The sequence below is a fragment of the Pungitius pungitius genome, chromosome 19 (genome assembly GCF_949316345.1).
Source record: "Pungitius pungitius chromosome 19, fPunPun2.1, whole genome shotgun sequence".
Taxonomy (NCBI): domain Eukaryota; kingdom Metazoa; phylum Chordata; class Actinopteri; order Perciformes; family Gasterosteidae; genus Pungitius; species Pungitius pungitius.
The window spans coordinates 13008011-13030300 of record NC_084918.1 but is presented as its reverse complement, the minus strand read 5'-3'; the positions used below and the strand labels follow the sequence as shown (position 1 = coordinate 13030300).

The window sequence follows — 22290 nt, the reverse complement described above, 5'->3', positions numbered from 1 at the left end:
CCCCACCTTCCCCCCCCCCCCCCTCGTCCTTTCTTTTTCTTTTTAATGTTTCAGGGGAAAGGTGTTTGGTTTCTGAACTCCGGTGCTTTTTCTTTCGCCCAGTGGTCTAAACGCAGTCCACTCTCCTCGGCCTCTCTGGCATCATGTGTTTTTCTGTTTTCAGACCACTGCAAACGGTGGCAAGCTGCTTCAGACTTTTCTTCTTCTCTTGGAGGAGCTTGCGATAGCTCGGGCTATCGGTCATGTATATAACATTCATCCATGCAGTATGACGGAAACCATTAACTGTAGCAAAAGGAGCCGACTTCTGAAAGGGGGCAGCAGTGCATAACTTTGCTTCCTTTTGAACAGAAACCTGTAATCAAAGCAAAAATCAATTGTGTATGTGAATATTCATTGTATAAAGATAATGAGTAAATAAAGTACTTAAATATTATAATTACACAGCCACCGCTCAATTGATGGAAATCTTGATGCCTTTTTGTTATGAGAAATCAACAGGATGCTCCCGGTGGCCTTCGTCGCGGTCCGGTACCTGATGCTGTCAATCACCTCAGTGCGTCACGGTCATCTCCGTACCGCCCGCGGCTTAGGCCACCCCAAACGCACTACCAACACCAACTACACTAGTGCTTTCAGCCTTCTTAAGAGATGGATTTATGAGGTCTAAGTGAGTGGATAAACCCCCTTCCGAGGGCACGCTTTTTCTTTTGTGGTGTGATTATTGGGGATGAGAGGCCTTCTGCTCAGGATTCACCACAAATCTGATGGCTATTCTTAAAGAGGAAAAAAAAACTACTTGGTCTATCTTCTCTTTTGATTGGCTCTCACAATAAATATATCTGACCATCTTTACAGCTGGTTTAAATGTATTTCTATAATGAGGCCTGAAATCACCTTGCCGACAAAGGATTAGGGGCATGGCAAATAAACCCAATCTCTGAACCCAGTCCATTATACGCTTGGGAAAAATCAGCAACAACCATTCATTTTGTTATTATTCATCTGATGTTAAAAAAGCTAAAACAAAGCGTAAACATGAATAGAGCTGACAAATGATAGGAAACAGTGTTCAAATTCAATATATATTTATAGATACATTTCTTTCAACATGTTGCTTTATGCTTAATGGTCCAACATTGCGCCACTTTTCATCCATTTTCAGAGGAAATCTGAATTAAAAAAAAAAAAAAAAACATCAGCTCATATTTTTGGAACATTCACTCCAGCCAGTAGTGTTGTGCTCCCCTTTGAGCTGGATGTCAGTGGAAGAGAGGCAGACGGCATGTACATCGCGTTACTTCAATGTCAAACGTTGCAGTTTTTACTTAAAAGCTGAATGACTCGACATGGCGCTGCTGTATTAATAATTTACAGAATCAGAATAACATTTTGGGGAAATTAACAGCCTCCAAAAAGGCAAAATCCACTCAGTGGCAACCACAGGTTCATCCTAGTTTCTTCAGGAAGTCAAGGGCCTCTTTGTGGACCTGCCAAAGGGAACAGACCAACTGTAAGTGATGACATCAGCACATACAATAATGCAGGTGATTCAGAGGGAGGCGTACCTCTTTCTCTTCCTGTGTGTGGGCCGGGTACTCTTTTGCTTTGGTTAGATAGTGCAGCGCCCTCTCTCGGTCTTTCATGCCCATGTAGGTCTTCCCGAGCATCAGCAGATTTTTACTGTAGAAGTTTGGATCAGCTGACACACAGAATTTGCTTTTAGTCAAATGTCTTTTAAGCCTTTAAAGAAATCATTTTCAAGCGAAGCGCTTTTTGTTGATCTGAGAAATGGGAGCTGCAGCCAATAAGATATCCGTTGTTTGTTGTGTACATTCCACTGGGACTTTATTAGTATTTTACCTTCTTCAGCTTTCAGGAAGAATTCCAAAGCCTGAAAAGAAGGGGCAGAAAAACAGGACCATCCAAATTTAAGACTATGCTCATCAAAATGTGACAAATAGCTGTTAATTACAGCCTGGGGTTTTTAATAAGCCGCAACTGTGCCGTTAGTTACAGAACAGGAGCGCTTAAAGACGGCATCCCTCACCTCCTCGTACGTGGAGTTGGGTGGTGAAGAAAAAATGACAGCCGCCACCTTGCGTTGGTACCAAGGCAGCTCGGCAAAGGAGAAGCACCTGAGAGAGGGAGAATACACACAGATTTCACTAAATGCTGAAGCCTACTCAAGGTTCTAATGCACAGAATTATTTGCCCCATTTATTTTTAACGTTGCTGGCATCTAGTGGCAAACTAAGGAAAGTGCAGCAACATTGCCAAATGTTCAAATGTTACAGCTCAAATATTACGAGATGGTACGCAGATGGCAAGTTCCACCAGATCAAAAAGACCCTAAAGAGGTAAAAACGCTGCCTGGAAATGAATGAAAATAGAAAAGGTGACTATGTTCAAGCAGTACAATGTTTTTTTTTTTTTTTTAAACCAGCAGTCACCACGGTACATATTTGCATCTATAAATGCATTCATTTATTCTACGGGCAAAGAAAAAAGTGACAGCATATTTCTTTTCTTTCTGCTCTGAGGACTCTGCACAATCACCACTAAATAAACTAAATAAATCAAACAGGCACCGCTGGCAACGTCTTCTCCTCTAGCTTCTACCGTCATGGACTAATGCAACAGACCCGGATGGCCCGAGTGTGTATCCATGGGTGACTAACGTGTACTGAACTAGCAAGCAGCTGTATAACAACCAAATGGGACGTTTGTTACAGTAAGAAAGAAGAAAAATGACTCACCAGAAACCCAATATAAATAAGGAAGTGGCATCTTTGGGATTGAGTTCAATAGCTCTCTATGGGGAAAAAGCAACGTGTTTGACTCATTTCACTATGTAAATGTGACACAAATGCATGACATGTCCTCTCACCTCTAGATGTTCCCTGATGATGTAGGAATTTCCCATTTTCGTCTTGACTCCCTCGTATTCCCCGACGTCGCTGAGACACACTGCGTACCACTGAGTTAGAAGAGTTTGGTTCAGACCTCAATTTCTATTTATAGTGTTTTTAAAAAGAAACCACGCTGTGTCATCACATCTTGATAAACGAGTGCATGCAAAAAGTAAGGTGTTAAATATTCTAAAGACAAGCTTCTAACGTGCTTTCAAATTCAATGTCCCGTCTTGTGCTTTGAGAGCTTTGTTATTGTTGGTGTTTGTTATTTGCAGGAGATTTATTATTTTTCATCCATTGTTGGTGTATATTCATTTATTGTGTCATTGAGCCAGGAATAGTTGCAGAAGGGATGGGTCATGTTAATGACCAGACACAGATATAAAATATTTGTACATTTGTTGAAAAGTTGACTTTTTTTCATCCCCTTTTAATCCAGGTCTGGTGGAAGCTTATCAGTAGTGCCTTCTCTCTCTTACTTTATGTGCAGCGAAGCACTTGTCATCTTTCTCCAGGGCCTTCTTTGCATATTCGAAACCGTCAAACATCAGCTGCTTCTTCCGTCCGGCCTCCATGTTGGGCTGGACGGACAGGTCGCGAGACGCCCGGGCCAGCCTCCACAGGAACTCTGCATCGTCACTGGAGGGGAAAGAATCAGCTCTCTGGTCAGTTATATACAAAAAAGACAACAAGAGGCAGGGGGGGGGGGGAATGCACTCAAGAGAGAGGTAAAATATCGATATAGGATAGGATGGCAAATATGAAATTCACATTTCAATTCTCATATTACGTGGTGGGAATGGGAGTGTTCTCACCTGTCCTTGTACTGCAGCAGCAGCTGGTACAGCTTCTCCGTCTCTGCACAGCTGTACAGGTAGTCCGCCTGCTCCAAAACCTCCTCTGCACGCACACCAAACGCAACACAAAGGTCACCCGATTTCACTCGACTACACTTCCACTCCCTCCTCTTCTCCTGCCCGCTGGACCAAGAGAACCAAAAGAACTGGAGACGGTTTTAATTAGGATTTTGGAATTGCACACCTGATTCCTGTTTTCCCAAGTTACCTTTCTCTAAAGCGTAGAGGACGATGGCACTCTGCACCCTGTGATACGCTTCAAAGGTCAGGCAGGATAGTGCGGGGAGCCCCAGGAGGACTGCAGCTCGTCCGCTCTGTGGACAAGAAGGCGAGTGACATGAAGACACTTATTGAAACAAATACACCCGCTGATGGATGTCATCCACAGTGGTCCGTCTCAGCTGAACCGGAAAACCCATAGAAGCAGTGTGTCAATAATAACGTTAAGGTCATTGCACTCAGTCACGTACACCGAACTGATTAAATAGGATTATCATCACTCGAGCTGCAATTCAGTTTGTGTCAATTCTACACACTCTTCACACAGAAAAACGGCGACACGTTGACAGCGCTGACATTTCCTGATACGAAGCGGCAGATCGGAGCAGCATCTCTCAGACAGTCGAAGCTGCCCTTTCACCCACATGAGGTGACAAACACACCGATCATACGGCGCTACGGTGAGTTATTTACAGTCAGGGCAGCGGCGGTCCTCCTTAAAGTTGTCGAGTAGTGGCTTGTCCCTCGGACTCTGACAGCTTTTGCGGCAGGTGCCGGCAGTAACTTCCCGCTCACGCATCTTCTCAGCACGGTAGCAAACATCGCGTCAAAGACCCGGCGCTCAGTGATCAGAAACTACAAGCTTCAATCGACTAGCAAACGTGTAGGTTGGTCCGCAAATACATCGAAGAGACGTTCAAGAGCACAAATAGAAAACGTTGCAAATGGGCAAAAAGTGTCTTCACCAACACTGTATTTTGTTAAGCCCCTTAAAAGAAGCACATACGTTGTTACATTTTAACCCCCCCCCCCCCACACACACACACACACATTCGTCAGTCACCTGTCTGTGAAAAGTGCTATATAATCATTGCTAAGAAAAGGTATTTCTTGAATGCACCCCGGGACAGTCAGTTCCCCAAATATGTGAATCGATAAGAAACAACTGCAGCTTCCGAGAGTTCCGTCCCGAATTGTCCCTCGGTGAGTGTACTCAATAGTTTCACGTCAACGATTTGATCTTGTTGACAGTATATTTTAATATATTCAAATACATTTTCGTTGCGTGTTTGACGATTTTAGGAATGAACTTTATCTTTAACTTTGTTATCTAACGTTACAAAACTACCGCTAGTTAAGTGGGCACTGCTGCCCCGCTGCTCGCCCAGCTGTTAACGTCAGATAAAAACGTATACGTGTGTGAATGGCCACCAGAAAAAGGATGTGGTTATTTTTCAACAACTAAACAGGTAAGTAAGTGAGCTTCATGCTGCAACTGGTATGACGAAATAAGATGCGAAACTACGGTGGAGACTTTAGGTTGGCATTTAGTTTTGGGTGCACGAGGCATCGCCACACCCACTAAGAGCCACTGCATGCATGTCCTAGTTAACGCAAAAAGTAGATTCGGCTTTTTCATTATATTATACCATTCATTATATTATTATAGGTTACATATCTTTTATGTCTATTAGCGCTAAATGTGACGTGTAACCTTACGCTACGTTATAACCGTCTGACTAACGCGAGCTAACGGTTGTTTTTTTATTTTTAGAGTGGCCCCCTTCAATGAAATACAACAATTTTACGCCTTTACTCTGGTATGTAGAGGACTATAAATAGAAAGTAAACGCACTAAATCCTTCTAATTACCTGTGGTTATCATCTTAGTACAACCAGTTGAAATGGCCTCAGGTGGGGCCCCATTGCCAGGGGCAACTCATTGGGCCACCAAGGTGGAGCTGACCATCTCCTGTGAGAACCTCATGGACATGGACGTGTTTTCTAAGTCTGATCCTCTGTGCGCCTTGTACATTCACACTGGCTCCCACTGGTATGAGGTGTGTATCAGGACACGGGCTTAATTGTCACATGCTATCGATGTACCTTGGTGTAATCAAGATACAACTCAATGAATGTAAACTTTTACATTTAACAGCATATACCTCAATACATGTTGTTAGTTTCCACAAAAGTTGATGTTCACTGTCATATATTTCAAAGTATTCATTTGGCTTCTGCTTAAGCACAGGTCCACTGACATGATTCATTTTAAATACGTTGTTTTTTTGTGTATCAGTTTGGACGCACAGAGATGATCTTGAACTGCCTGAATCCAAAGTTTGCCAAGAAGTTTGTGGTCGATTACTTTTTCGAGACGGTGCAGAAGATGAAGTTCTGTGTGTATGATATTGACAATGACACCTATGACCTGGGGGATGATGATTTCTTGGGGGAGCTTGAATGCACCCTGGGACAGGTGAGCAGTTTTAAAAGAAAACTTTTGCCGCTCCGCCTCCTTCTCATAGTGCTGTGACACAGCCAGTACTTTGTGTCCAGATTGTTTCTAACAGGCAGATGACTCGACCTTTATTGCTGAAGGACAAGAGGCCTGCAGGTCATGGGACCATCACAGTGAGTGGACTCCTTTCTCATTCTGAAAGCATGTGGTTAGCTAAGCCAGAGCTGTGGTGGAGGCCTTCTCTTTGCTGACTCTGACACACTGGACAGAAGGGCTGCAACATGCACAGGCATTTTAACACCTGTGTGAAAAGATAAAACCCTATTCAGAAATTCCAGAGGTAGTTTCTCTTTGTGGTTTTATGCACAACACTGCATTTTTTGTGTATTGTAACGTGGACAGCATGTACAGTTTTTCTTTTTTTAATGTTATAACTAAACCTTTAAATCAAAGCACTAAGAGATACTGGGATGTAGCTTGGCATGTGATCATAACAAATAACGAGGGTAGTATAAGTTGTGTTACGGGGTTGACTAGAATTTGATAAAGTAGGAAGTATCTTTTCTGCAGTTAGATATTTTGCAACTGAGGTTGCTTAAATGGATTTCTTGATGTATTGCTTCTCTTTTAGGTACAGTGGTATGAAAAACTCCTTATCCTTTAAGATTGTTCTTTATGTATCATTCAATTAAATGTATCATATAGCAGACAAACACAGTGATAAGTGAAATGAAGTTTATAGGATTTGCAGAAAGTGTGCAATAATTACTTAAACAAAAGTAGGCAGGTGCATAAATGTGGGCACCCCAACAGTATAATATAATTAAGGGGACACACTTTGGTCGTAAAAGACTAACTTGCTGATGTGAATTGAAAATACCAAACAAAACTGTTTCCATCACTGTCCAAAGTAGAGAATCCCCAAACCTTTAAGAGTTTTTATTTTTATTTTATCAAAATAGATCTGTGCCGAAGAGATAACCGACACCAGAGTGGCAATCTTTGAGGTGTCGGGCCGCCGGCTGGACAAAAAGGTGATCTAGGTCAGAATAGTTCTGCCTAATATCTTCATTGTGTGAACTGCCCTGAAGTACCGCTAACTCTCATTTGAATATGAAGTTTTTGTGGTGGTCCGATCCTTTCCTGGAACTCTACAAGCAGACAGAAACTGGATGGCAGCTGGCTCACAGGACAGAGGTAAGCATGTTCACCCGCAAGTCATTCCTCTGCTAGCTCCATCATTGACATATGGCTCATTGGGAAGGTGGTAAACGACAACGTAAATCCAGTGTGGAGACCCTTCCGCGTCTCTTTGCGATCTCTCTGCGGAGGAGAAGTGGAGAGACCTATAAAGGTAATTCAGTTTTTTTTATTTCAGTGACTTTTCCCAGTTAATAAGCCCTGTAAAATGAAGCCCATTAACACAACCTGCTCCCTAACTATCGAATGAGTTCTTCTGTGAAATGTTTTTGGAGTAACTTTGCTACACTAACAAACTAATGCTTTGTTTTGTAATTGCATATTCTGTTCATTTTGGAATGCTCCTAAACTTAAAACATGCTGCATCTCCAGCTGGATGTGTGTGTGTGTGTGGACTATTCGTGACGTCCCCATCTGAAGGTCTGCACTTTTGCTACGTTCTTTTTACTCAATCAAGATACTTCCATTGCATTTACTGGATTTCCATTCGTAACTAGGAGTTAAGTGTGATTGATTATATATGAGCATATGGGATGGGGCTTTGGTAACTCATTGTAAGTTAAAACCTGGAAATGTGATGCTTCTTTGCGAACCCTGAATAGTGATACATTTATGTTTTAAATATATTTATACCATACCTCCCATCGGTGGAACGTGCCATTGTAGTACTAGGGGATTCAACCTGAGTAGTCTAAAAAAGTCAAGTTCACTGCATTCTATTTAAAAAGGTTTATTTACCAAAATAAATGTTACTAACGACTTCTGGAATTCAATTCGATCTCCATTTATTATATTTAAGTCTCACCCCGTAAAAAGAAAATCTCTCTATTTGTCTCTCTAGGTCGACTGCTATGACAACCATGTGAGCGGCGCTCATGACCTCATTGGCAGCTTTAAAGCCACACTGGCTGAGATGCAAATGGGAACACACGTTTCCCCTGTGAGACTGTGTGTGTGTGTGTGTGTGTGTGTGTGTGTGTGTGTGTGTGTTCTAATGTTTTGGTTTACCAATTTCAACTGGCATGAAAATGACCCTTAATTGCACTTGCAGGCTGAATTTGAGTGCATCATCCCAAAAAAGCTGAAGAAGAAAAACTATAAAAACTCTGGAGTCATTTGCATTAAGAACTGCCAGGTAATGGTTTAGGAAAAAATGGAGATTGAAGACAATTTAAATTGGTTTTCAATATATTTCTTACTAAAGTATACTACATCACTGTATAGTTAACATATTGTTGAGCTTTTCAGGTGGTGAAGGAGTACACCTTCCTGGATTATATCATGGGTGGTTGTCAAATCAACTTCCCTGTGAGTTTGGAGGTTTCAGACACATGGTGTTATTATTTTTATTGATATTTACAATATTCAATCGGTAGACCACATGTACTGAATGACTGTGTTCTCTTATTAGTAAAATTAACAAATTCATAAATTTATTGAATAATTCCTGTAATGTGATTCTCTGACAGTTGCAAAATCTCAGTTTATATTTCTGTTTATACTGTGTTAAACGTCTCTCGTTGGCGTCCTGTCACTGAGCAGATCCTCATATCTTGGCTGTTATCCTCTGGCCAGATTGCCATTGACTTCACAGGTTCTAACGGGGACCCCAGCTCCCCCCAGTCCCTCCACTACATCAACCCCGAGGGCTACAATGAGTACCTGTCAGCCATCTGGGCAGTGGGTAATGTCGTCCAGGACTATAACAGGTAAACGCAAACTCTGCCTCATCCTAAATAATCCTTCCACTTTAATTGTCGGACGAGTTTGGATGTCGGGGTTGATCCAAGCAAGCATTGAGACAGCCTGGATACAAACTTGTTAGATTTTCAAACTTCCATAGGATTAGGTTTCCTTGCCAACGATACTCCACTTCAGTTTTACAGATTTGTTCTAGCGGATGCGTTAATGTTGTTAATATATCGGACTACCTGTATTTTTTCTTTGCTTTTTCTTGTAGTACCAAGATGTTTCCCGTCTTTGGTTTTGGAGCCCAACTCCCTTCTACCTTGCAGGTATTAAAATATTCTAGAAGGCCTCATAGTCATTAGCAGTTGCCGATTCTCATGAACAACTTTTAGGTTTTTTTTTACCCTTCAATAACAACCACGAGATGTTGGCCATTGAGGAATAATGTGTTTTTTTTTCTTCATTGGCTATATTGTAAAAAAAAAAGTTTTTTATTTACCTGATCTTTAATCCATGTTTACAGGTTTCCCATGAATTTCCTATCAATTTCAATCCAGCAAATCCCTTCTGCGCCGGTAGGTCAAACTGTCACAAGAAGTCTTTTGTTAGTATAAGTTGTTCACTAATGCAGCAGTGCTGCCGTGTGTTTGCAGGAATAGAGGGTGTGGTGCAGGCCTACCGGCAGTGTCTCCCACGGTTGAAGCTCTGGGGCCCCACCAACTTCTCTCCTATTATTAACCACGTTGTCTGCTTTGCCAGACAAGCTCTTCACCAGAATACGGCTTCAGTAAGTAGACGGATTATAGACAGACATATCAGGACACTCAAACAAACAGGTGTTAATTCAGTATTAAAAGCAAAACCAGCTGATACAAAAACAATAACTCAACAATGAATAGGTAATAACTGTTGTTTCACTGCTTTTGCTTCCTTTTATTAACACTTTCTGTCTTGACATATTTCATTTTTGGATACTTAAATACATTCAAATGTAATGTCATTTTCTCCATGAGAAAAATATTTCATTTGAGGTGTCAAATCTGATTCATAAAAAGTTTTTAAAAATTGCACAGCTGATTGCACAAATCTAAAAAAAAACTTGATATTAAATCAAGTACTTTTTGCACTTTCTTAATAAAAAAACAGGAAACAAATAATACTCTGATACTGAATAATTGTAAACCTAATATCTGGCTTTTCGTTGCTCTGTCCATCTGCAGCAATACTTTGTACTGCTCATCATCACAGACGGTGTGATCACAGACATGGACCAGACACGCACTGCTATCGTGGAGGCCTCTCGCCTACCCATGTCCATCATTATCGTGGGCGTGGGGGGGGCAGACTTCAGTGAAATGGAGTTCCTTGACAGTGATGACAAACTGCTGTCCTCGCCCAGGGGTGACGTCGCCTCGAGAGACATCGTCCAGTTTGTGCCCTTCAGGGATTTTCAAGTAAGCAGCCAAGACAGAGTTATTGTTTGTACATATAGGATTTTTTTTGCACATGTGTGCAGGTGTGCGCGTCCCACCATGTAGTGGCCATGATGTAGCACCCACCCTCTGGCGCCACCTTCATTTTTAGCACTGGTAGCTACAAGCTGCCAGCTCAGATTTTGCCATGTTGAGAGAAGCATAGAAATGGTCCCAATCATGTATATTGCAACTTAAATGATATTTAACTCTAACATTTCTTGATCAAGTATACTTTGTATAGTGGCTGTTTACTGATTTAAACATTGCACAACTCAGTTTTATATTGCTTCTGCAGTTCCTACTGCCCCTCCCTCCTTATTATTATTTACAATAATGTACCACCGCTTTCTTTCTCTATGCCGCTGTCAACAGTACAGATACCTGCACACTTTAGTGCTAGTGAGCTTCTTCCTTAAAGTGGGCTACGTTACGGGCTACCTTTTATTCTTGTTACGTTGCCATTGCAGGGAAACAGCGTGGCCCTTGCCCAGAGCGTCCTGGCGGAGCTGCCTGATCAAGTGGCCTCCTTCTTCAATTCTTACAAGCTGAAACCCCCGAATATACTCACCGAATCTTACCCGTCGTAGACATTCAGGTTACCCTTTACCTCTTCTTCACTACCAGTCTCCTGCACTACCCCCTGCATTTTCTAGATGGGATGGCACAAAGTTATGCTAATAAATTAATGGGTGGGTAACACAGACAGAAAATGTGATTTTTTTCCAAAGAGACATGATAGCTTGCATAGTGCATGTAACATTACAAATATACCACTTATAAGGGAAGTATCGCTTTGTTGAATCATGCCATTATTTTCTTTATTTTCCTGTATTACCTCTCCTCTGCTATAATGTGCAACCTCTGAGAGTGTAGTGGACTCTACTACTATAATTTAACTCAGTTGATTGTTAAGGTTTGTGTCCTCACCATAACACTATTTTAACACTATTCTTTCAGTCGCTACATGCAAGTATAATACATCTATGTTGTCATAATGAGTGTGATCTTTAATTTAGTACTAGTTTTGAGCTTTTCTCTGGAACACGCTGACTGAATTCAAAGGAATAAGTGAAAATCAAAAAGTGTATAACAGTGTCAACATTGCAATGTTGGAGACCAGATAGATAAACAAACTTCTGCTGCCCCCTTCAGTGAAAATAGTTTGTTGCCAAATTAACCTTTTTTTTGTTTTTACTTTCATTAGTGTTATCAGCTGATTTAGGTTTACAACAAAAACACTAACTATTAACTACAAGGATGTTGCCTGACATTGTCATGATGAGGGAAGTATTTGGCTATTACCGGTCATAATACGTCACATTACATTCTAGTTATTTATATTAAGGTGTATTCAACTTTCTAACCTGATACATTACACAACTTATGCAACTGTCATTAAATAAAACGTATATAATAATATTTAATAGACTTTATCCTAATGTAGGAATTATTTCCCTTGTTGGTCACTAATACAGAGTTTGTAAACCTCGGTGTTTCTTAATAATAAATCATTTCATCAACACAAACCGGTGTGTTGGTGTGTTTGTGACCACTGTACAAACCCAATGACGTAGTAACGATGTAGGTGTAGTAAAGCAGCTCAGAAGCAGCTTTACTTTGAACTGACTGACGGGTGGTGCAGCGCTTCAGGCGGATCCCCTCGAAGTGAGACACGCCCACGGCAGCGTTAGCTTACGTCCGCTAGCATTATCTCTTCTGCAGCTAACCGCCAACTTACACCGAACCACACGGCTAACCAGGTAGGACCAATAAAGTCAAGACTTTTTCTGACGATATGTTGTTTTTGCCTGAAATTAACTGGGACGTTAGAAAGGGGCTTAGTGTGAAGAACGTTAAAACAACGTTGGCGTTACTTAACGTGACAATACTGATGTGTTAGGATCACGGGATCTACAGCTGAGAAGAAATGACTGCGCTGCTTTAAGTAAAATAAGTTAACGTTACATCAACCGAAGTCCCTTCTCTTCATAATGGGTGTAACACATAACACCAAAAGCGAATGTTATTATAGTAATTTACCGCTATGTGGCGAATCCGAAACAATCCAACAGATATAACATTTAAAATAATTAATTTAGAAAAGAACCCCCGACGAACCGTGCTATGTTTAAACAATGTGCGCGAATCAGTACATGTCTATTAACTGTTTCTAAACACATTTATAGCATGTGTTGCATGTTCACTTGGTTCTTTTTATAGGCGGCACATATTCTGGGCGTGTCGGCTGACACACGGCGAAACACTACATTAAGTTTAGTTTAGTTAAACTCGTAACCTGCAAAATAAACAATATTAACGTCTGATAAACAACAAACAAATGTCTCGCAGTATATTTAGTGGTAATTTTTCACTCTGTTCAGTTTGTGCGTGTGTCCTCCAGGGTGTTGTGATGGCAGCAGTTGCATCCCAGGGCCCAAAGGTCACTGACTGTGTCACCAAAGTGGCGCTGAGCGTGTCCTGTGAGAATCTGCTCGACATGGATGCCTTCTCAAAGTCTGACCCTCTGTGCGTGCTTTTTATGAACAGCTCGGGGCCTCACTGGTGCGAGGTAAGAATCTTAAACAGCCCAATTTCCGTCCTCATTTTATACAGATAACACAACTGCATTGGCAAGTAGTCTCTGACACACATATCTGTGTTAGATTGGCCGGACGGAAAAAATCCAGAACTGCCTCAATCCCAAGTTTTCCAAGCCTTTTGTCATCGACTACTACTTCGAGATGGTGCAGAAACTTAAGTTTGAAGTGTACGACATTGACAGCAAGAGCCACAACCTGCAGGAGGCGGACTTCCTGGGAGAACTGGAATGTACCCTGGGACAGGTTAGCGCACTTTGCTTGGTACAAAAGGTCCTCATCACACACGCTTAATCATCATGCTTTGTTTCACTGGGGTTGATCATAAACTACAACGCAGATTTTTTTTGAGTTTTAAAATGCTGTCGTGGCCTAGCTTAATAAAGTAACTCATTGAGTTTGTATTTCTATCCAGGTTGTGTCCTCAAAAAAATTAACTAAGCCGCTTGTCATGAAAGACAAGTCACCTGCAGGGAAAGGAACCATCACAGTGAGTCGCAGTGACATCCGGCACATACAAGATATTTTATAGGTTTCTTGGCATACTGTATTTGGACTTGTTAGAGTCCAATTTCTAACAATAATTTCTAACAATTTTGTTTCATATTTTGTAGATATGTGCTGAAGAAAGAACTGACAACAGAGTGGTGGAATTTGAAGTTTCAGGTAGAAAGCTGGATAAAAAGGTATTGAACTGAACATTATTTAAGCAGCTACAGTATATCTGTCGTTGATACCTTCCCTGTTGACGGTGATGTTCAACGAAAATGGATTCAGGCTATCCGGTGGGATGAAGGACCAAACTATAGCATTAAAAAGGGGAGCACTCAAATATTTATGGGAGCACTTATGTCTGCAGCAGACACTTTACCTCAGACGATTTCATCCCTAAAGGAAAAAGGGAGCTTGTGTTTGAGGCTGCTGTTGATGTCGCATTCAGCCAACATTATTGTCCCTACACACAAGACATTCACTTGGACAACCATACAGAAGAAATTGATACCATAATGCTGCATTAAAAGCAGACAGTAATGCTTTAGTAAGGTATTATATATCCTCTATACTCTACATACATTATGTCTGTAAAGTGGACACGCTAATAATAGGTGTAACCACGTATACATTGGGGGGGCTTTAAAAAAATATTTTGATTTAACTGCTCCATATGGCTTCCTTACTTTTTTCCAGGATTTCTTTGGCAAGTCCGACCCTTTCCTGGAATTCTACAAGCAAGCAGAAACTGGGTGGCAGCTTGCTCACAGGACAGAGGTAAGCATATCATATTTGTGTCTCGTGTTGTCCACGGATCCTTCGACAGTGCCAGGGAAAGTGAATGCACGACTGAATTATTATTGACGGTTTAACATTCATGAAGTGAATACATGTCGACTGTCAACGTGCATTTTAATCTGTGCAGGTGGTGAAAAACAACCTAAACCCAATATGGAGACCATTCCGAATCCCGGTGCAGTCCCTCTGTGGAGGTGATGTGGAGAAATCTATAAAGGTACACACACACGTATCCACGCTTTAACTGTAGGACAGGACTGAATGCACAATGCAAACCTTCTTTTTACTGTCAAATATTATGGTGACTGGAAGGTTTCTCCAAATGTAAAAGCTTGTCTGTCTCTCATTCAGAGATGGACTGGCTTTACTGAATGAATTAGAATAAAAGGTAGAAGTAGTAGTAGAAGAAGTAGTTTTGTTTCTCCATGCAGAAGCAACATGCCTGTGAAATTGGGAAAAGCTTAGAGGGGAAAATACAAATGGGGGGAAAAAAGAATCCACCAAATGTAATTCACATATTGTCTCACTGATTAATGTGAAACAGCAACGACAAAAAGCACACATTTTTGCTCACTAAATTATTTTCATTTTGTCATTTTGACAGATTCAAGGCAACAATGATGATGCTGCACATGTTTTATCGATTGCCTGTTGTGCATACCTATGGGTCTGCTAATTCTGGTACAAATAAGGAGAATGTGTTTTAGCCTTAGTTTATTTGTGTTGTTTTTTGTTTCCATCCTCTAACCCTGTTAAAACCACACTTGACATGAAGGGATGACTTCCAGTCTACGGTGCAAGTGAGTTTACCGTTTGTGATTGCGCTTCACGTATAGGACGCGGGTGTCTGTGGTTAGTCTGGCCACAGTCCTTTACGCATCGATGTCCATCTTAGAGGAGTACGTCAACAATTTCAGGAGTTTGGCACATTGCTCAACTTGCCTGTCAAATGATGAGACCATTATCACCACATTCTTCCAGTGGTCCGTGTCGACAGCTTGATCCGACACTGGCATTAATTCTAAATGGATTGATCAGGAACAGGAAGTATATGTAGAGCTAAATTATCTGTCAGTTTATAAATATCAACAAAATACCACACACCAAAATGTACTAATTTCTCGGTTTACAAATGACATTTTTGTGTGATATTACAGTGTGATTTATGTGCTGTTGATCAACATAAATCTGACTCCAGCAAGTATTTGATGTTAAATATATTTTATTCCTTTAAACGTATGAATCCGTAAGCCATATAATGCAAGATGTCTGTCTGTGGCTGTTGCCTATTTTTATTCAGCACATTTGTTATCTATTTGGGCTACATTCCTAAATGGTAGATGCGTTCTGTTAAGATGGATGGATATCCATTATCTTTGTTAGCTAATCATCTCGTAGGCTGACTGTCGGAACACAGTCTGACTGTTTGTGTAATCTGTTACTCCACCGCTGTGTGTAGACATCTTTTGCCGTGTTTTATCAACACTAAAGATGTTGTACTCTGTGTGACGCGCTCTGAAGGATGTAGTGGGACCCGCCCCCTTTCCTTTGGCCAATTAGAAGACTTCTGTCTGTGTGTTTCTGTTACATCTTTTAATATCAGGGTGTTGTCTCACATTTGAAGGTTCACCCCACAAAGCATGCTTTTTGGACTCATCTGCTTTGAGTGTCACACACTGGTGCTACTTAATCATTTGTTTTTGTCTCTCTGGGGAATTAATTGGATTTGTCTTTTTTAACTTCTGTGTTTCCCAGATAGATTGTTATGATTACAACAGCAGTGGATCTCATGATTTTATCGGATCATTTGCGACCACACTCTCCCAAATACAGCAGGCATCCCAAACATATGCGGTGAGCTCTCTGTCTCTTATTTTTTCTGTGTTTTTTAGTATTGGCTTTTTATAAAATTGGTTCGTCCCCTGATGCTCCCGTAAACTTGTAGTGTGTGTGTGTGTGTGTGTGCTCCTCCTAGGCTGAGTTTGAATGCATCAACAGCAAGAAGAAACAGAAGAAGAAGGGATACAAAAACTCTGGTGTTATAATTGTGAAGAAATGCAAGGTACTGTGGTTTAACTCTTCTTTTTTTTCAGAAATGAATGTTTTCTTTATTTAGTACACGCATACTCAACATGAAGTCATTGCATGATTTGTGATGTTCAGTTGAAAATAGACGAGTGGTCTTTCACACTACCTGTGTATAGCAAACATTTAACAGTGTAGTATAGTATTGTGCTACATTATAACATACGCCACTACGATGCAGTACCTCATGTTGTTATATTCTATTTGTGGAACAGTTAAGTGATTTCTGTCAACAATGTTTATTTCCAGATAGTGAAGGACTATACATTTCTGGATTACATAATGGGCGGATGTCAGATCAACTTTACCGTAAGTGCTACGTCTTTTTATGAATCCTTTTATGAAATAATGAAAAAATATTCCTCATATTTAGATTTTTATGTTTGTTTTTTTTAATCTGGGGCAGATCGCTATTGACTTCACAGGCTCCAACGGGGATCCCAGCTCTCCCCAGTCGCTCCACTACATCAACCCTGGAGGCTACAATGAGTACCTGGCTGCTATCTGGGCAGTGGGAAATGTTATCCAGGACTATGACAGGTACATATATTGTTATACACCATATCGGCATTTCCTTGCGTTTCCAATGGTAAATTAGGTCAGGAGGGCCAGTAAATGAGAGGTTTTTGTTTTTCTAATGTGGTCAGATTGCAGCAGCAACAGCGGGATGTTTGACATGCAATCTTAGAGCCAAAAGCACATCTTGTGTATACAAAGATTACTGTAGGCATCATCTTTTGACACAAAGGCATCCGTTTTATCTAAAAGTAAAACCTGATCACACTATTTTGTCCCGGCCAGATAAAGTTACAACCTATACCTAACCACTACAGTCATACTGAACAGCCCTCTTTTGTATTGTAAGAGGAAGTGAGAGCAGAATGGAGATGTCACATTTTATTATCATGGTATTCAATGGTTAATGTTGTTTCTTTTGAACAGGCATTAGAATATGTTAAATGATACAATCGATGTGATAGCGAGGAAGATTCAGAGCACTCAGCTCTTTCTGGGCCCTGTCATGTCTAAACAAAACATTTATGTAAAAGTCCCCCATGTCTGAATCCTTTAGGCTTCCAGTCTAAACGATTTGTATATCTATTTTCACTATGACCAGAACGCCTTTTTTATTTGACTTTCCGCAGTGATAAGCTGTTCCCCGCTCTTGGATTTGGAGCCAAGATCCCTCCTTCGTGGCAGGTGATTGTTTTTATTCATTTTAGTTAAAACATACTCGGATGTTAGATAGGCCACGTTTTAATTGATTCTCTGATGCATGAAAAAACTGGTCTTGGATCGATGTTACTCGGGTCGTCTCAGAGAAGCTGTTGTGGGATCCAGATTAATAGTCCTTTTTGTTTGCAGGTCTGCCACGAGTTTCCCATCAACTTCAACCCATCGAATCCTTTCTGTGCAGGTGATAATAGATTGAGGCTAATTTGAGCTCCCACTGCTGTTTAGTATGATAGAAGGGGACAAGAGGACCTTTTAGGTGTTGACTGATTTGGTCTGGCCCAATATGACATGTGATTCGCATCATTTGATCTTCCAGGGGAATTGTGGTATGGAATGTTCAAATCATACATGTAACTTCCAGAAACATTTTTTTACTCTCAATCGGTGTTTAAGTCATTTAACAAGCATTTTTCTGTTTTACATTGTTAGTGAAAGTGTCAGATTGTCACGAGTAATTTTCTCAGTAGACTTTGATCTGCTTCTAGAGGTGATTGTGTTATTTCAGACAGGTCAAGCTTCTTTAGCAAATCTGCATTCTCTGTGAAGGCAGCTGACTCGTGGAAGGCTGTGCCGCAACACACTCGCACACAAAACACACACAACAAATAGCACCTTATGGATTGGCTTGCATTGTTGTGCTGTCTGTCCTGCCTGCTTGAGTCACCTATAGGTGCATTTGTCTTGCTCAGTGTTGCTATTTTTTTCCTCTCTGTGTATGTTATGAGCTTCAGTGGTATACTGTATATGTGCTGTAGGTGGGTAGGTTTGTTTTGCCCGACCCATGCTGCAACCTGCTATGGTTGCTGTAGTCTACGTATACTTTTCTTCTCTTTTCTTTTGCTGTGTATTGGTTTTGTGTCAGTTTGTTTTATATTTTTAAAAATCCTTTTGAGATTTATTTTTTACTTCTTTCTCTTTTAATTTTTTTGCAGCAGATGGAAATGAGCCTCTCTGGCTCACTTACAGTACAACTGTTGATTACTGTCAACTAACAGTCAACGAAGTGTTGACCACTTAACTCGGAATAAGTGTCAAAAATAAATCTGCTCAGTGTTAAATACACTCTATTTAGAGTTTTAAAAGACTCCAACTCTTTCGTATAATTGACTCTGTAACAGTTGGATCAATTTTTTGCAGTGTGATTGATTTCAACTCTGCACTTTTGCCTAAAACAAGAAAATTAACTCTAAGAATGTTGTTGTCTGATCACCTGTGTGTGTGATTTGTAGGTATAGAGGGTGTGGTTCAAGCCTACCATCACTGTCTGCCCCAGGTGAAGCTTTACGGCCCCACAAACTTTTCCCCAGTCATCAACCACGTAGCCCATTTTGGCAAGCAGGCGATGCAGCAGGATACTGCAATGGTGAGTGGCTGGCAGCTGCTACAACTTATCAAGTATATCATAACTGTGGTCTACTGTTTACACAAATGTTTGAGCTTTGAGCTGCTATACAGAGACGACACACTTTTGTGTTTCCCTCTTGTGTCGATGCTTCACAGCAATACTACGTTCTGCTAATCATCACCGACGGAGTGATCACAGACATGGATGAGACACGCAGCGCCATCGTCAACGCCTCTCGCCTGCCCATGTCCATCATCATTGTTGGAGTAGGTGGGGCCGACTTCAGCGCCATGGAGTTCCTGGATGGAGACGACGGGATTTTACGCTCCGCTGCAGGCGAGGCCGCCATGCGGGACATCGTGCAGTTTGTGCCATTCCGACAATTCCAAAATGTGAGTTCCATGAAGCAAAGTCTTTGTAGGCATGTACCACACAAGCTTCTTTAAAATCCTTAAGTAATGCATCTATTTGAATGTCTCAAACATCTTATTTCAGGCAGGCACTGCAGCCCTTGCCCAAAGCGTACTGGCAGAGTTGCCTGACCAAGTGGCCTCCTTCTTCAAATTATTTGACCTGAAGCCCCCCATCGAACCCAGTCCTTCCTAGAAATGTAGGGGCACCCCCAGACCCCTAGTCCTCACCTTCTTACCCACATTGGATCCAAAGCTGCATGCGTTCCAGTAGAAGCATAACTATAAAATCTAGTTATCTTATTTCAACACTCTCCTTCTATCTATCCTTTCCACTCAAAAAGATATTACAAACATATAACATATAAACATAATACATATAAAATGTTTTTCCCTGTGTTTGTTTAGAGCTAAATTAACTGGCCAGGTAGTTTGTTTTCAGATCTTATAGAACACTATTAATCTAACTCTCTGGCAGAGTAGTAAAACATTATTTCTATTATGTACAACTTGAATGTTTAAGAATAACTTGCGTTACACTTGTATAATCTGTGTAGTACTACTAGTGTAGTCATTGACCTCATTGGCATAATACATATGTGCAGGTTATCTGAAAACAGCTTTTTGAAAAATGCAAAATATCCTTTAAAGCGTTGTTTTTAAAGCATGTGCCATTGTTGTACATGTGACCAAAGTGAGGGACTGGCAGTACGACATAATGCGAAACAGCGTTCACCTGTGTCCTCCAGAGCTCCTCACTTATGGGAACTGAACTCTAGGAAACATTTATATACTAATCATACTTGAATATTCAGCAAATCAGAGCAACGCACACTGTGGCTCATCTCAGCGGCTCGTGGCTTCTCTTGATTCAATTCTCTCTCTGCTGCTTTCCCCTTCAGGGTCCTCAAGAAATGCTGGCTCAGAGCGTCTTGGCAGAAGTCCCAGGTCAGGTGGTGAGCTTCTTCAATACAATGCGTTTGAAGCCCCCCCAGAGCGACACGGCTCTCCCGGACCTCTCAGCATCAACACACCCCCATACCCTCCTCCAGTGACAAACTTTTCCCCTGAATACACATAATGAGGATGCAATTTCCAGTTAGGCAGTCATGCTGATTTTTAAATACTTTGTGCCAATCGTAAAAAGCCATAGTACAGAGATATTGTAATGCATTTCATGTACTTAACTTAAGTGCACTTTCATGTGACACTTCTATATAACTCAGTGGGACCCAAGTGCCAGGAATGTTGAGACTTATGGTCATTTTCTATATGATTGATCTGCAAAATCTACCACCTTAATTTTAACTGGTGTGACTTCATGGGGTTTCCATGTTAATGCTTACGTTTCCTTCGGTGTCTCCTTAATACAATGAACACTTATGTTAGTTTACACACTTTTATATTTACTTGGGAAAGAAAGATGGCTATTGAAATCTTTTGCACAAAGCTGTGCACAAATACTCTTCAGTAATGTTTACATAATGGATCCAATAACGGATTGAATACGTTTGTAGGTTTTACGCTCCCAAAACAATTACTTTTTCCCTTGCTGCTGTTTTGTATGTCAGTGTGTATTTTAAAATGATTTTGTAATATGAGCACTAATAATGAGAGTGCCTACAAGTGGTGATTAGATCACTAAGCTTAATGCATGCAGTTTTGCATGACTCGGATGATGTACAGTAAAGGTTCACTCTTGTCCTAAGAGATCTTAAAACTTTTTTCTATCAATGTATCAATTTACTGACAGGAAGATGGCTGAATACATTTCACAATGTGTACATGTACATTTAATATACACTGCCTTATTCTCTGATGTTGCGTTTTCTATTGATACTTTGTTACTATATGCAATGCAAAAAAAATCAAAGTCAAAATAGCATGCTTCTATTTTTTTAAACAAAGAATTTCGATCATTTAAAGCAGTTTTTCTATGTATTTTGTTAACCACTGTATTCCTGTCATGTGTAATTACAGTGTTTTGTGATCAGTACTTTGCAGTAATAAAGTTATTCATATTCATGACTCATATTTCAGCACAGATGAAGTGTTGCAATACTGTCCTTTGTCTTCTTCTGCATGCATCGACATGCATCTGAAAGAAACTTAACTCAACATTCATTGAGTGATACCGTAGTCAAGATGCAACTACCCAGACAGTAAATCAGAGGCCTTCCTTGAGAATGTGTCAACTAGAAGTATTTGTACATTATTACATTTTATACACATCGCTTCTGTTCTTCCGTTACCCTGTCGCTCCTTCTGCGTCCCTTTTCCATCACGTGTCGCAGTATTCCATTCCCTGTCTTTCCATTCGGTCGTTGCTCCTGTTCTTTCCTTTCCCTACGCGTCACTCTTTCTGCGCTCTTTCTACATTGCCATAGTGATCGCACACAAAGTCTCCAGCTGATGTGTGTCTGTCAAAAGTCTCTTCTGTAGTGCAACGTTGAGATCCGTTTCAAAGGACCAAGTTTACATTTACATTTTATTAAATAATACTTGCAAGTAGGAGAAAGTGTTGAAACACAAACAAGTCTTGCGTCAAAGATTTTCTGCGCTGAAATATATGGTGGGAAGATAACATAGTGGAACGGGGAGAAGGCTTTGTGCACCACCAAGTGCCGGCATTTGGCGTTGGATACGGACCATCATGTTCTTTACCCCAGGTCATACATTTTTCCCCACAAATCACCAAGAGGTCATCTGGACATTTTAGATACAGACACC

The 22290-nt window shown here is 40.8% G+C and overlaps 3 protein-coding genes across 7 annotated transcripts; 2 read left to right on the top strand and 1 right to left on the bottom strand.

The window, feature by feature from the left end:
• Positions 1-1439: 1439 nt before the first annotated feature.
• rmdn1 (regulator of microtubule dynamics 1) lies at positions 1440-4659 on the bottom strand. Its single transcript, XM_037456025.2, has 10 exons — positions 4466-4659; positions 3981-4086; positions 3731-3815; positions 3395-3554; positions 2891-2980; positions 2760-2815; positions 2051-2138; positions 1864-1894; positions 1569-1702; positions 1440-1490 (listed from the first exon to the last, which is right to left on the bottom strand). Exons 1-10 carry the CDS (start codon positions 4592-4594, stop codon positions 1449-1451), a joined length of 921 nt encoding a protein of 306 aa, XP_037311922.2. The 5' UTR covers positions 4595-4659; the 3' UTR covers positions 1440-1448.
• On the top strand, positions 4092-12131 carry LOC119198613 (copine-3-like). Of its 3 annotated transcripts, none has more exons than XM_062559253.1 (17): positions 4092-4452; positions 5547-5592; positions 5663-5832; positions 6072-6251; positions 6332-6406; positions 7196-7267; positions 7353-7430; positions 7498-7587; positions 8275-8373; positions 8485-8568; positions 8682-8741; positions 9009-9142; positions 9394-9448; positions 9646-9697; positions 9776-9909; positions 10343-10576; positions 11065-12131. In XM_062559253.1, exons 3-17 carry the CDS (start codon positions 5677-5679, stop codon positions 11182-11184), a joined length of 1623 nt encoding a protein of 540 aa, XP_062415237.1. In that variant the 5' UTR covers positions 4092-4452; positions 5547-5592; positions 5663-5676; the 3' UTR covers positions 11185-12131. The 3 variants fall into 3 exon arrangements, with proteins under 3 accessions (XP_062415237.1, XP_037311887.2, XP_037311885.2); XM_037455990.2 differs by lacking the exon at positions 4092-4452 and adding an exon at positions 4900-4975; XM_037455988.2 differs by lacking the exon at positions 4092-4452 and adding an exon at positions 4983-5241.
• A 91-nt stretch (positions 12132-12222) lies between these two features.
• LOC119198612 (copine-3-like) lies at positions 12223-21588 on the top strand. Of its 3 annotated transcripts, XM_037455987.2 has the most exons (17): positions 12223-12357; positions 12979-13166; positions 13261-13440; positions 13610-13684; positions 13809-13880; positions 14383-14463; positions 14612-14701; positions 16240-16338; positions 16460-16546; positions 16819-16878; positions 16976-17109; positions 17715-17769; positions 17935-17986; positions 19035-19168; positions 19306-19542; positions 19646-19760; positions 20463-20604. In XM_037455987.2, the coding sequence occupies exons 2-16, from the start codon at positions 13008-13010 to the stop codon at positions 19754-19756; spliced, it is 1626 nt and encodes a 541-aa protein (XP_037311884.1). In that variant the 5' UTR covers positions 12223-12357; positions 12979-13007; the 3' UTR covers positions 19757-19760; positions 20463-20604. The 3 variants fall into 3 exon arrangements, with proteins under 3 accessions (XP_037311884.1, XP_037311882.1, XP_037311883.1); XM_037455985.2 differs by lacking the exon at positions 19646-19760 and having other exon boundaries at positions 12224-12357; positions 20463-21588; XM_037455986.2 differs by lacking the exon at positions 19646-19760 and having other exon boundaries at positions 12279-12357; positions 12999-13166; positions 20463-21588.
• Positions 21589-22290: the final 702 nt, after the last annotated feature.